The 15,103-nt window shown below is 49.4% G+C and overlaps 1 protein-coding gene across 2 annotated transcripts in view; it reads right to left on the bottom strand.

Annotated features, from left to right (window-relative positions):
* FERMT2 (FERM domain containing kindlin 2) overlaps positions 1–14,336 on the bottom strand; it is a gene marked incomplete at both ends in the record, with an annotated part of 52,900 nt that extends 38,564 nt beyond the window's left edge. For both annotated transcript variants that reach the window (XM_080344895.1, XM_080344896.1), the window contains one exon: positions 14,180–14,336. In XM_080344895.1, the coding sequence (XP_080201021.1) occupies positions 14,180–14,336 (157 nt within the window). The remainder of the gene's footprint in view (positions 1–14,179) is intronic.
* Between the last annotated feature and the right edge of the window lie 767 nt (positions 14,337–15,103).

Genomic DNA, 15,103 nt, shown 5'->3' with positions numbered 1-15,103 from the left:
GGTTGGAATCGATGATCTCAAGGGTCTTTTTCAACCAAAATGATTCTGTGACTCCTTTAGATGAGCTGCACACATTTGCTAGGGTCAGAGCACAGCACTGCCATGGATTCTCCCCTTCCAGGCGAGGAACCGTCCAAGTGACAGCTGTGGGGCCTTCCGGGAGGCTGGAGCTGTCACACTGGAGGGGACGGGGAGTTCCAGGCGCCTGGCGGGAAAGGGAAGCACGGCGCTTCCTTCCCAGCATCACAAACAGTCCCGGCTCCCCGCTTCCTCCACCTCCCCGAGCAGCCCGAACCGAAACCTGGGAGCCTAACATCATTTTTTTGGAAGAAGAACATGGTATTGCGTTTGTCTCCCAAAACCGTGCCAAGAGATGCGCCACGCATGATGCTGAGGGCATTTTGTACAGCAAAACCCATGCAACAAGCCTGCTCTTCACCTTGAAAAGCTGTTCAGACGGCCCTGCAAATGCAAGAGGCATCTTAAATTGCCCAGACGACTGCAGAGACCTCTGTGAGGACAGAACATTATGACACGAGGTGAAGGGCTGCTCAGTAAAGTGTTTTAAACCTTAAAAATCCTTAGCTTCCAATTCATGCCAGTGCCTCGCTGCAGCCACATCACATCAGCTTGTCCAGCACAATTACAATTGCAGATTTTTTATTCCCCCTGCTACCACCAAATTCACATCCAGAATTCAAGTAGCAGAAAACAAGTCTTAATTGAGATGCATACCAAGTGTATTTTAGTTCTGGACTTGCTTGGCACAGATACACAATCACCATTTAAGCAACAAAGCCAAATGTTGGTCAAGTGCAAAGAAGATGGGGCAGCCCCATTTATCCCAGTGGGTGCCTGCTCCAAACACTTTCCTACTGTATCTCCGTGGACTTGATGTGGAAAAAAGTCCCTTTTCTGCTCCACTTCTGCAGCAGCTATTGAACCTCCCTTCTTCAAAAGCATTACTGTTACTTGGCAGGCTCTCCGGGCGAGCTTAGGACTTACTACCAGTAGTATACAAGTCTCCGGCATTACATAAACACTGCATTTGCCTTGTTATTTCGGGATATCCCCTATCACAGATGGGCACTTCTCCTGTGCACCACTCAGGACAACAAAGCCTCCATATAACCAAATAAACCTCGTTTTTCCTCCCTTCCTGGCACATGGTTAAACCTCCATCACCTCCACATCGGAGACAGATTATTAAAAAGCTCCTGCATAAGCTTGAGCAGGTACATAGGGAAATTCTACAAGCCCGTATGGTTTGCATAATATTTTTATTCGTTTGATTTTTGGAAATAAAGATTTGCAGCTAAAGTGGGTTTCCCTGCAATACTCTTCACCTTAGGAATAGCAGCAGATGCAGCCAAAGCGGAGCTTTCAGTTCATTTCTTAATTATAAGTGGCGGCTTTTAGAAGAACGGATTTAAGCCTTCAGCCCTCCCAGGGGAGCAATACGACAGGACCATCCTCCTCCAGTACAAACCACGGCAAAGTAAAGCCCATCCATCCCACGGGTTGTTTTTCCATGGGAACAGAATTAGCGGGGGCCTTTAATGCTGATTATTCCTGCTCTGGTCTAGTCACGCCCGGGAAGGCAACATAGCAAAATGCCATTACCCACACAATACCTCAAATTGATCCATATATATATATATACAAGATGTATATAAATGTAGGTTTATACTCATTTACATAATATATACACATAAAATATATGCAGGCATAAAATATACATACACACATATAAAAATATATGCACATATAATATGTATACACATAGGATCATATAATTGCTTGGGTTGGAAGAGACCCTCATACACACATATACAGACACATTGCACACCCATATAAATGCTTTATATATAAAGATACGGTGCAAGGACTGAAACTAACTCACAATCTCAGTACTTCCTCTTGCAAAAAGTGATTTTTGTAGTCAGTAATCTACTGAGAAAAACAAACCGACCCACCAAACAGCTTTTCAATGCATTTGGTGCAGATGGGCCAAAACTGGTTGAGCGTTTTTATAAGGAAGGAAGGGAAAAAAAAGAAGTGGGTGGCATCTCTTTTTTGTAGAAAAACAATATGCAATACACATTTTATTGAAAAATAAAAAATAAAATGAAAACAACAAACAGAGGAGCAGACAGCACATTTAAAACTCTGACTGCAGTCGGCTTGAGAGGCGGCTGGGAAATTAAAGTACCTTTAAGCCCAAATACCTGCTGATAAAGCATTAATCCGGCGCTTGCAAGGCAGAGGGTGGGTGTTGGTTGGTTACACACCCCTCTGGGGAAGCTGCTGGGGAAAAGAAAATCATTCAAAATGCAATAAATAGCTGGGGAGTGCCTGGTGTGCCCTGGGAGGGGATGCAGCTTCCCTCCATCCTCCCAGCCCATCGGGACGCACCGCACGGCCACCGGGCACGGAAAACAAGAAATGTTTAAATACATGAAAAGGAGAGCGATTTAGGAGTCAAAGTAAATCAGAGGGGAAATAAAAAAAAGAAATGAACCACCAAAAATCACCACACGTAAGCTCATGTGGTTGCATTGGTAGGTTTTGTTTTCCCATGCACTATCGAGCGGTGTGTGCCCTTGAGGTCTAGAGGCGTTATCTTCACATGGCTAAAAACAAAAAGCGGAGAACATTGCAAATGTTCCTGAAACGTTCAGAAGTAACAAAAAACGGCTAATCCGGCACACGAAACAGGACAGAAGTGCCGGGTTAGGGCGAGGATAAAGCAGCATTTTACAGCCAAGGGTGTTGCCCACTCCAGCCAGCGCCCGCTCTCGTGGGTCATTAATATTATTTACTTTTCAGAAACTCCTGATACAGCCATTAAATAGCTCTGTGTTTCCTTCCCCCAGTGCAGGGATCAGCTTCTGCATCTCAGCGGGTCGGATCCAGACCAGCGTGGTTTGCTGGGGACAGCTGAAGGAGCATCGCTTGCTTTTACAACGTCCTCCCAACCAGCGCAGGGACCGGGATTTGATGAGATAGGTGTGCTCAGGATGCTCTGTGACCCTACAATGTCACCAAGGTGACCAGCTCATTTTGAGCTACCATTTTTGCGGTCAAAAATAATGCAAAGAATAAAAACAAGCTAGAATTAAAATAATAATTATGTATATAAAAATATGGAGGAGGGAGTGTATATATATCCACAAACATATAGCTATATAGCTGAACCCATTGCTCCTTATGCAGGGGACAGGACATCACTGCCCTGCTGCTCAGACTGACCTCTTTAAACTCAGATTCCTTTAAACATGCCAAAGCCACTCCTTCTAGGACTATTATGGGAAAAAAAACACACGAACCAAACAAAAAACCCACACCAGAGCTGTTTTCATTTATCTTGAGTCCAACAGAAACGCTGATGTGTTTTGCTGGGTGACATGGATGCTGTTTTGGGACAGAATCTATTTTTTAGTGCAGATTTGAGTGGTTTGGAGTATGGCACACATTGGAATAGACTCCCCTCCACCCCCCAATAACAGATTTAATTGCAGAGCAAAGTACAAAATGGAAAAAAAGACAAAAAAAAACCCTTCCAGCTTTTCATCACGACACTTGAAAAATGATACTTTGAAACGCGGAGATAAGTATCCTATAAAATTATAATCAGACTGCTGCAATAAAGCTGTAGCCATGACAATCTGATGTTCTTGGTACTAATGAGACTTAATAGGAGTTTTTAATCGTGTGCCCCAGATGCACCTAAGACATGAAAAATACCGTGTACAGCAGCCACGCTGCCAAAGGGCTTTGACCCGCTGGTGAATGCAAAGTGGTACCTTGAATTCTCCCCTATTTACCACTGTGGGCAACTCTCACTACTATGTTATCCTGCTTTGTTTTCAGGAGAACAAATGTTGAGGAGAACATCTACATATCAACAGCCATGGAGGTGTCCAAAACAGAATGGACCCGTGCAGCAGTTTAGATTTAAAAGCATAATTTCTTGCATGAAAAATAGTTTGGCTTGTTAAAAAATAAAATAATAATTAAAAAAGAGGACAAAAGCAGCCTTGTTCCCAACACTGTGGTTCCCGTGAGCTTGACCTCCCTCTCCTCCCAGCGTGCCAGGGGACACACATGGGTCACCACCCCAAAAACCAGACGTCAAAGCACGTTGTGTATTCGCAGAGCTATTCAAGAGCAATGAAAAAAGGAGGACGAGAAAATAAAACAACAGCTATGGAGGACACTGAGTATACGAGGGCACAACGCTGAATGTGGATGTTCAATGTGTCCTTGTTCGGAAAAATCACAGAGCATCTTCTGCTAATGAAGAAACGTGCTGCTACGCTGCTGGAAAAAGAAGCGCCCTTTTATTTGGTTTATAAATGAGGTTTACAAGGGTAAGCCCACATCTTGACAGGGCAGGGACGGTAAATGAAGCGCCGAGGAGGTGACCAAAAAATGCAGCAGCCAATCTTTGCGTTGCTCAAAACCAAAATCTCCTCCTGAAGATGCCACCACCTACACAGCCCAGTAACGAGGCACCGCAAAAGACTTGGTGACATTTTACCGCTTGCTTTCTAAACCACCGGTGGTGTTTTACAATCCACGTGCACAACGGGGGCATTTACAAGCCATTTACATCAATGAGCATCTTTGCAGGGTTGGAGCTGCTCAACCTGTGGGATGCTGGATCCGGGTCCACACACAGGCTTTGGGGAGAAAAGCCAATCCCGACAAGCCTGAAAGTTACTCTTTTTTTTTAATTATTATTATTAGAGTAAACTCTAGGAAGGAAGCTCTTTTCAGTGTTAATAGGATCACTCAACTACCACTTGGAAATTTAATTTATTAAGATGCCATGGCAGTAGCTACTACTTGTGCTGCGACACAAAAGCCGCCTCCTACTAGAGCCGAAATGATTTATCTCATGATGGCCATGCTGACAGGCACCTTTTCCCTGAATGGATGCCACTCACCTGCAGAAAGAGCAGCAAAACGCCCTTTAAATTTGCTTTACACCACTGATACTACTCCACAAACACAAAAGGCACGGATGACGTGTATCACAAGCCGCGAACTGAGCATATGGTGTTTGCCCTAGAGGTACCTACAGGCTTTTATTATGGTTTTATGCATACATTTATTATACACATATGTAAAACAAAATCTACATTGTTCCTCAGCATCTCTTGCAGCAGAAGGTCTATGGGTTTCTCGGAGCTGCTCACCTGTGAGGTGCAGCCATACCCAACGCTGTTGTAACCTCTGAGCAGTTTTGCAGTGATGCTGAACCCAGCTGAACCATCAGAAAACCCTCCGGAGGAGACGAAAACTGGGGCCACCTCCACTCCCCAACACCCCGACACTGACAAGCACCCATCGGCTTGGGAAGGTCTTTGCAAGCACCGTGCAGATTTGCTTTAAATCCTTGCACCAGAGCAATTCCGCTCGCTCATTTTTCTACAGGAGGGAATAAAGGAAAGCAAGGGTGGATTATTATTTTATTATTTTATATTTTATTTTATAATGCGGATCTTAACAAGCTGATTTTGCAGCAAGCATCCCTCCAGAGGAGGCTTTCGCTGGCTTGTTCCTTGCCTCCTGTGGAACCACTAGAAATGGCAGAAAACTCAATTAAGAAGCGTGGTTTCCATGATTCATCCGGCAGAAAATAAGCAGCACAGACACAACAGAGCAGCAGAGGAAGGAAGGAAGGGAGGAAAACCACTTCTCCAGGGAGCACTCAGCTGCCTTGACTACCAGCCTGTTCCCTTCCCTCACCAGCAAGGAAAAGTGCCCCAGGGTGACGATGCCAGCAGTTTGCAACCCTGACTCATCCCCAATGAACCTGCAAGGCGTAAGGGAACCCTTCCCTGCCAAAAAGACATCATACCCAATAACAGAGCCAGAGGACATTTGGCGGGACCCTATGGCAGTTAAAGGAGGACCGAATGGGCAACCTGAATTCCTGGTTTCTCAGCTGAGGCTTCACATATAATTCAGGCAATTCCCCAAGTGTGCCTTAAGGATGGTTATTCTGATAAGTTTAGCCCCCTGGAAAGGAAGGTTTGCAGCCCTCATGATGCCTCGGGCAGCCTCACCCCACACCAAAGCTGCAAGCCAGAGTTGTCCCTCTCTTGGAGATCAGGCAGGACACTGGTCTGCAAGAGGGGGACAACAGATCTTCCAGGTTTCACCCAAAGTGCAACACCCTGGGCAGAGCATAAGGGAAAGGAGCCTCATCCTGCCCCCGCAGTGACAACAGCCAGAAGTGCTTCAGGTGCCACCAGCCTTCCCTTGCATGTGTTTTGGGATGAACTCCTGGAGCAAAGCAAGATGAGGATGAGGAGTTGGTCCCTGCTCTAGGTCCTTTGCAGAGCCAAGGGGAGCGGAGGAAACCTCACCATGTTTCTTACTTATTTCTGCATGTTGGCCCAAGCTCATTGATAACAGAATCATTTTGGTTGGAGTAGACCCTTGAGAACATCGAGTCCAAACATTAACCCACCCCTGGTAGGGCAGGACACGTGGGTGGCAGCGAGGACAAATGTAGCTGCAGATGTCGTGCCGAGCAAAGCTCTGCGTGTTATCAGCGAGGAAGGGAAGCTCAGCAAGACAGAGATAGAGCTCTTTCCAGGCAATTTCATAAAACACAGACTTTCTAATTGAATTTGGAGTTTCGGCAATTAACTCTTCCAAAAGTACATAAGCCTGAAGGGAGAAAGAGGGGGGGGGAACCAACCACAAACAAACATATAATCGGCTGGTAAGAGATTTAAAATGTAATAATTGGCAAGATGAATTTTTGCTTGCCGTCTGGTTTTGCAAGCTAAAACCCAGCTGAGATGATAAAGGGGAAGGTTTATGCAACTGCTGCTGTGTCTGTTCGCCTACACGCACCCCCTCCCAACGCTGTTCCCAACATGTTCTCCAAGTTCAGCCACATTTTACTGAAATTTAGAGGTCTCCAAGATACCTGGTCCACAGGAGAGGGACTGACACCAGCCCAGGGACATCCCGTGTACCAGCTCCCGACCGACCATCATATGTGAATAGTCAATAAGCATGAGCTGCACCCAGAGCTGCTGCAAACTCGCTGGGAAACCCGGTGAGCACAAGAAAAGCCGAGCAGCACAGTTCTCCAAAAATAAAACAGAAAATAAACAAGCTTTCCTCCGGTTTGCTGGGCACTTTGCTTCCCCTGCCCCATTAGTTCTACTTGGTGGAAGCTCCAGCTGGACAATCAAAACCAGAGCAATGTGCAAAAGCAAACCGGGGAGAGAAAACAATTCTGCTCAAGCTCTTTATTTCCCCATCCAGCAGAAATTTGGGGACCTTCAGTAATTTTCTAAATTATAAAACCTGAAAAGCTTTGAAAGCCCTTGAGAACATTCAGAACCAAATCCCAGCAGCTGAGAAGTTTTGCTCAGTTTTTTCTGCCCTTTCTAAGCTATTGGTTAATTAACATTTCAGAACGAGAACAAATCAATGCATCATCTTTAAGATGTTTTAACACACTTTCTCCCCCAAGCATGCCCAGGGCTGGACACTGGGCTGAAGTCTGTGTGCCATGAGCATCATAAAACTCCTTCCTTTCCCCTTGTCTCTAAGGAAAACCACCACCACCAAAAAAAGAGAATTCAAAAATAAAATTCCCCGAAATACACCAAATAGGAGCTCGCAGTGGTGGTGTCACCAGTGATGTTGAAACAACTGAAGTTTGCAGTGCAAATACTCCCTCTTCTCTTTCCCAACTCGGTAAACACTCTCCACATCCACAATTTCATGCACTTGTCCGCAATCCTTTTTTTCCCCCACCATAATCAGAAACCAAGGGTTAAAGTCAAGGTTCCTGGTTTGCTTTTTATAACGTCCCATAGTGGGTTTGCAAGAATTCGCTCATAAACCCGCAGCGGCCTGCAAGCTGCAGAGTGACAACTACCCATTGCCATTTTTCTACACCAAAAATCAGCGGTGGGCCATGATTTTACCCCCATACCCAGAGAAGGACGGTGCCTGCCATGAATGCAACCATCGCACACGTAACAGCACAGAAAGAAGGTTCAAAAAGCCCTGCCAGGGAACACCCAGAGGCGTTTGGCTTCTGTCTAGAAATATTAAACTATTTTGAGTACAATTTGTTTGGGTTTTTATATGGGTGAGAGAGACTCGGCCAGATGCCTGGGTGAAATGCAAGCGCTGATGGAGAGCGGTGGGGAAAAGGAAAGGATGGCTATGGGGGTGTAAAGAATAAATATATCTATTTTTTAAAAAAAGGGAAGTGTGCGAATGTGATGTTTTTTATAATTTTAGCTCTCTCGGAGTGACGTGAGCGTGGTGGACGCGGCTCCCCACGCCGGCTTCCCCGCACGCCTTACGTCAAATCGAAACCTGAGGGAGCTGGAAGAGGAAACTACTGATTTGGGCTGGGTGGGAGCAGCAAACCCAACAATTTCCTGTCTGTGGTACGACAAACCCAGGCTCTGGTGTTGGCGGGGACGCCACCGCTGCCACCTCCCACCCCGTCCTCTTCCCCCTCTGACTGGGATCTGTGTCATCGGCCGCGCTCTTTCGAGTCACACCAGGCGACTCGTAGCGAAAGAATTAAACATAAATAAATAAATAAACAAACATTTAACATTTCAGTTTCATTTCTGGCTTCCAAAGAGTCATCGCCACCCTACGTAGAAATATTAATTGCTGTGACCGCAGCTTGGAGCCGCCTGCCTACGGCTTTTACCTACCCCCACCCCGAATTCCTCTGGTCATTGGCAGTTCAGCTGAGTATTCCACTTATGCTAACAAAGAGGACATTATTTGAGCCACGATCCTGTAATTTGGTGTAGGCCCTATGCAGAAGCTTCCTGGAGGCAAAAGCTGGATGTAAAGAGCCGGCCCTGCATGGATCAATGTGCTCGGCCGGAGAGTGCGTTAACAGGCACTTGGATATTCTCACCTAACTGCTATTAAGAATGTGTTATTCCAGGCATAAAGATTCAGCACAGGTCACTAGCAAAGATATTAATCAAGTGGTGATATGTAAATACCGGGTGTGTTAGCAGCTCTGCTGGTCTCCTTGAAGATGCTGAAGCAGGAGCATCCCTGCCTGGAGCATCTCTGCTGGGCAGCATCCAGGGTAACACTTTTGCCTCAAAATGGCCCAAAATCACTGCCTGTTTCTGGAGCAGAAGGACTTTTGTGCTCGGCAGTGTGCCAGATCCCTCTGGACTCTGTGCTCACCATCCCACCCGTGCAGGTTTTGCTGTTTAAAAGCCTGGGATGAGGTTTCCTGGGGAAATCTGGAGTGGGATCGGTGAGGAGCGTTGGAGGGGTCCCGCCTGCCAAAAATGCGGCAGCAAACACCGTCACCAATTATCACATTATTTGAGTCAAGCACTCACCACGCTGCCTCAAAGGGAATGCAAACAGCTCCTCGCAAGCCTGCCGGCATATTAAATGGCACTCAGAGTCCTCTCCTGAACGTCATGGACTTGAAAAGCAATACTGAGGAGTGACCGAGCGCTGATTTTGAAGCAAAACATCCTCCTTGTCTCAACTGACAGCCAGACAAGTATCTGCAGATCTTGCAAATGAAGGTGCTCATTGTCATCCTGGTGGCAAGGACCGGAGAAATGCCCGGACCATACAGCAAGCACTGATGCTCAAATAAGTATTTTTGGAAAGTATGGCTACAATAAAACTCCTTCCTTTATTTCTCTGTAGCCTTCAGCCATTTCTCTTGCCTTCTCTAACAGCAAAGCACAGGTGGCCACCTAGTGAGCCCCTACCCAAGTCTCCTGGGACAAATCCACAGCAAAAGGAGCAAGTCACCTGCAAAACAGCACCACAGACTCATCCTGCCTCGTGTTTGCAACAGAAATGGGCTGGGGCAAGGATTCTGCATTTCTCTTACATAGCCTTAAGCTGTTTCAAAGAGTTCGTTCCAGTTTCAAGGCAAAGAATTTGCCCAGCAAGTCTCACGACAGCTTGGAGCATTTATAAGCACTGCAAAACCTAGACCTCAAACACAAACCTGGGGAAATCAATGACGCTGCACTTTCTTGGCATTTTATTGATAACCCCTTAAGGGGTCCATTAAGAAAAAGAGACTTTACACAGAGAACATTAATATTTTCAATCGATCTTGCAAAAGAGTGCAGCTCAAGCCATTGGCAAGATAACAAGGGCAGAGTCCATCCCATGGTGAACAGAGCCTCTCTGGTCAATCACAGACGTATTTGCAGGCTAAAACCTGCAAAAGAAAGAGCTCCATGTGCTAAAACAAAACACTTTGCATGTGACAACTCCTGTGCCAGTCCTCAGGTGACATCCCCCAAGTGATGGAAAGGAGATAGCGGAACAATGGAGTTGCCCAAACCCTGATGATGTGATTCACAAAAACAACCCCAAGGCCTTAGAAGATGTAATCACTGCCCGGTGTTATCAGCTGCTGCCTATGGAGGGTAAGGGATCTGCTTTGACATTTATCCCAGGTGCGGTCCCCACATCCATCCTGCCTGGATAAAAAGGAGATGCAGCACCTCAAGCCGTCTTGCTGCCTTGGCTGGGTGATGCTGCAAGCGTTAACACCTTCAAGTCCAGAAGGACTATCCTCATTCCAAACCCAGCTGATTTTTTTTGCTTCATTCACTTATTTTCTTCAGCACAAACCCCTAAAGGTGCTCGGTCCTCCCCCAGCACTCCCAGCAAGCAGCTGGAGCCGGCTGCCACACATATACCGCCTGTAAAAGAAACCTAGAGAAAAATCTGCATTTCCATTACAAAACTTCCATCCACGGACTTTCTGAATCTGCTCAGTGCACATTTAGGTCATTTGTCTTAAGCCATTCCTCTGCCAGCCACCATTTGTCCCCCCCTTCTCCATTTCTGTCAGCTAATCCATTATTCCCACTACCATATAGAGCATCCCCCAAATCCTGCGTTTAATGCATATCCCACAAAGCTCCTCCCGAGCGCATTTCAAAAAAGCAGAGTTTTTTTCTCTTGCATGTGTTTAAAACTGCCTTAAGTTGACAACAACAATAACCCGCGTTCACTTCCTTCCTTCCTCTGCTCCCAGTGATTTTAAGCCTCATTTTTTTGTTGTTTGTAAGTCAATAGTGGCAAAATTCCTAAAAACCCCTGGGCAAGCACCAGGAGTTTCCAATACAGACCCCAACCACCACAGACCAGCTAAATACTACTGCTCTGAAAACCTCAGCATTTTTCTGCCTACTTTCCAGAGAGGACTCTGCCAAGCACACAGCACGGCTCAATTAACGAAGTGCCTTAATCCAGCGGGGTGATAAATAACAGGGGAGCGACCAGGTCATTGCAATTCACTTGAGTAACCAGAATCTCTATCTGCCGCTTGGGTTTTGTCCAAATCCCTGCCTGCATTAATGACAGATTTTAATTGCCTATTCCCAAACAGTCCGACTGCAGCCCCTCCGCATAGGCAAGGACTGAGTTGACCAGATTTTCTCCTACAAACATGAGAAAATACTAATGTAAATCCAGATTTTCCCTTTTTCCAAGCCTGGGAGGAGGGAAGGCATTTTTACCCCCCCTTCTCATTAATGAAGAGCTTCTACCAGCATCCCACAACCAGACTGGGGCTGGTCTGCTGCAAATTCAAAGCGATGCCCTAAACTTCTGTGAAGCTCTGGGCAGGCCACAAGAATCTGCTTTCCCTGCCCTCCAGAAGGTTTATCCCAAAGGATGGAGTTGGCGAAGGCAACTTTTTCCCCTCCCCCCCACAACACAGCAGTCCATAGGGGATCTGCAAGGAAACTTTTTAAAGGCATTTCCTTAAAATTCACAGAAAAAAGAAAATCTGCTTCACAAAGGAATGTTTTTTTTAACACTGGGGAGGAACAGGTTAAAAATGCAAGGAAAGGGTTTCAACATGGAAAAACTGCAAAATTAATATATCTGGAGATGAAGCAGAGGCTGGATGAAGGACGGCATTGAGGAGGCACATGAGGAGCGAGTCCCGGCCCACCCCGCTCTGCTAAACCCGACCCCGATAACTGGCAGGAGCTCAAAGAAGAGCCATAAAAATAATGAGAGGGCTGGAAGAGCTGACACGCAGGAAGATTAAAAGGAACTATATACGTATAGCTTGGCTCAGCGACAAAAGCCAAGGGGAAAGGGATGGCAACAGCCGGTGATATCCACGGGTCTTGACGGTCCTGGGGAGGGGGATTTGGGGCTGAGCCCCCCGGGAGCACCGTCCTGCTCCCCCCTCCAGCACTGTGGCCGCTGCATTCCTTCCCTCTAATACAATCCCTAATTTAACAAGTGGAGAGGATCCGGGCAGACACTTTTGGGGGGAGATGCATTACGTCAGGCGCTAATTTAGGTCCTCGCTGGGCTTCGTCCCCATGCACGCGTCCGGCTCTCAGCACCCGAGTTGGTCCCGGCACCCAGCGCAGCATGAAACTGAGGGGAGCATCGCTTATTCATTTGTGATCAACGGGTTGACTTTTTATCGTTTCTAGAAAGCTATGTGTGGTTTTTTTCCACCCAGCCACCAAGTGCTCAACTGCAGCAAATCTTTCTGCAGCTCCAGCATAAAAATAATACACACACACACACAAAAATCAAGTTTTCAGAGAGTGAAGGCTATCTCCAGCACGAGACCCTTTGATGGGAGCGCTTGCTTCCTTTCGAAACAAGCATATTTATATCTGTCTCTTCCTTCCTTTAACTTCAGATAATTAATAAATCAAACCCGAAGCATGGTGGAAGACGGCGTTTTTAAAGCCGCACAAGGGCTCTGCATTCAAATGGGACCCGCAGCTGACAGCTCTGCTACTCCCACAGCCGCAGGCACGCGCGGGGACCTCGCAATTAATATTTTATTTGAGCAATTACAGTAATCAGCATGGACTATACCGTTGAGTAAACACACCCGAGCCTTAAAGAGCTGATAAAAGAAAAGACAAGGGGGAGGTTTGGCGGGACGGGGCTCCCCATGGCCGGCGAGTCGGGGTGCCCGCTTTCGGCGGGGAGCGCGTCCGAGCTGGCTCCTCTGCCACAAAGCCACCCCGGCGTCTCGGGCCGCGCGTTCCCACGCGTCCCAGACAAACGGGCTCTTTGTCCAGGTGCACCCAAAGCCATCGGACACCGCGGTGTCCCCCGTCCCCTCACCCACACTGCCCCGTTCACCACCCCATGCTCGCAAAGGGCCCTCGGAGGCGCTTCCCTCGTCCAAAGCCGCGCGGCACAAGCTACAACTTCAGAATTAAGTTTTTCTGTATACTGGAGGGCACCCATAAGAATCCAACCCCCTCACTCCATAAATGAAGATGTTTCCCAGCTTGGGGCAAAATCCTCCATGCAAAGCAGATGGTGGACAGGGGCTGAGGCCCTGCCACAGGCAAACCAGCCCTGGGGTGTAAAACTTTGGGTCATTTTGGGCCGAGGCAAGTTGAGAGGTGGCAGTAGAGGGTGCAGGCTGGGAGCATGGGGGGTGCTGCAGCTGCAGGGGGATCTGGGTAGGGCATAGGGGGGAGAGGCAGCCCCAGCCTGGGATGGGGTGCTAGGGCAGGGTGCTGGGATGGGGTGCTAGGGCAGGGTGTGTGTGCCAGGGCAGGGTGCTAAGCAGAGTGCTGGGGCAGGGTCCTGGGTGCTCAAGCACAGCACTGGTGCAGGGTGCTGGGTGCTAAAGAGCAGTCCTAGAGCAGGGTCCTGGGTGCTGAAACACAGCACTGGGGTGGGATGCTGGGTGCTGGGAACTACAGCACCACACTGTGAGGGGGTCCTGCGTGCTGTGGGAGGGGGCTGGAAGCTGAAGCACGGTAGTGGGGCAGGGTCCTGGACGCAGGGGGCAAAAGCACAACAGTGGGGGAGGGTTTTGGGTGCCAGGGCAGAGAGTGCTCAAGCACAGCACTGGGATGGGGTCTTGGATGCGGGGAACTAAAGCACAGCACTGGAGCAGGGTCCTGGGCGCTGTGGCAGGGTCCTGGGTGCTCAAGCATAGCACTGGTGCGGGGTCCTGGGTGCTGGAAACCAAAGCACAGCGTTGGGGTAGGGTGCTGGATGCTGGGGATGGGTCTGGGGTGCTGGGGCAGGGTGCTCAAGCACAGCACTGTGGCAGGGTGCTGGGTGCTAGGTGCACAAGCACAGCCCCGGGGCAGGGTGCTGGGGGTGCCGGGGCAGGGTGCTGTGCTGGGTGGGGGGTGCCGGGGACACTCACCGAGCTTCTCGACGAGGCGCAGCATGACACCGCCGATGTGGATCTCGCCGGTGACCCGCAGGGTGACGTCGCGGCCCAGGTCGGTGACATGGACGCTCAGCTCCCACGTCCCATCGGCGTAGCAGCCGTCCGGCATGCGGATCCCGTCCAGCGCCATGGCCCCGGCCTCCTGCGCCGCCAGCCGCGCCTCAGCGCCCGCCCGCCGGCTCGGCTCGGCTCAGCCCGGCTCGGCACGGCTCGGCTCAGCCCGCCTCCGCGCCCCGGGGGGGAGGGATGGGGGCGCGGTGGGGCGGGATCGGGGGGGTGCAGCGCTGCCCCGCCGCCCCCCAGCCGCTGCCTGCGGGGCCGCCGCGGGAGGAGAAGGGGCGGGCGGGTAGAGGGAGGAGGAGGAGGGTGGAGAGGGAGGAGGAGGAGGAGGGGGATAGTAATTAAAGGAAAAACGCGCCCCGCGCAGCCGGGCCCCTTGGCCTTTTATGGAAGCGAAGGACGGAGCAAGCGGGGGCCGCTCCAACATCCGGGACTCGCCGGGGGGCGGCCCGGCTCGGCCCGGCTCAGCAAGGCTCGGCCCGACTCGGCTTAGCAAGGCTCGCCTCGGCTCTCGCCTCGGGGCGCAGCCAGTGGAGCCCCGTTCCCCCCGCGGCGCGGTGTTCCGCGGTCCCGGGGTGTGCGGAGGAGGAACCCCCCGATCCGGCCCGCACAGCATCCTCTAGGACCCGTGAAAACTCCCTGTCCCGAACACGCGTGGATGCTGCGAGCACATTTCCGTGGCAGCCTTGCCCACTCTGCTGCCTTTACGGTGTTTTTCTTGAAACACTGTGTGTTTAAAAACCCCATATTCATCAGCAAAATATTTCTCCGTAGGCATCCCCCTTACCTTAGCATCGCCGTTCATGGCCTGCGCCGTGCCCGCGCTGAGACTGCTTC

This window comes from Nesoenas mayeri (genome assembly GCF_963082525.1).
Source record: "Nesoenas mayeri genome assembly, chromosome: 5".
NCBI lineage: Eukaryota > Metazoa > Chordata > Aves > Columbiformes > Columbidae > Nesoenas > Nesoenas mayeri.
Note: the sequence above shows the minus strand (reverse complement) of the source record. Positions and strands in the feature narration are given on the sequence as shown.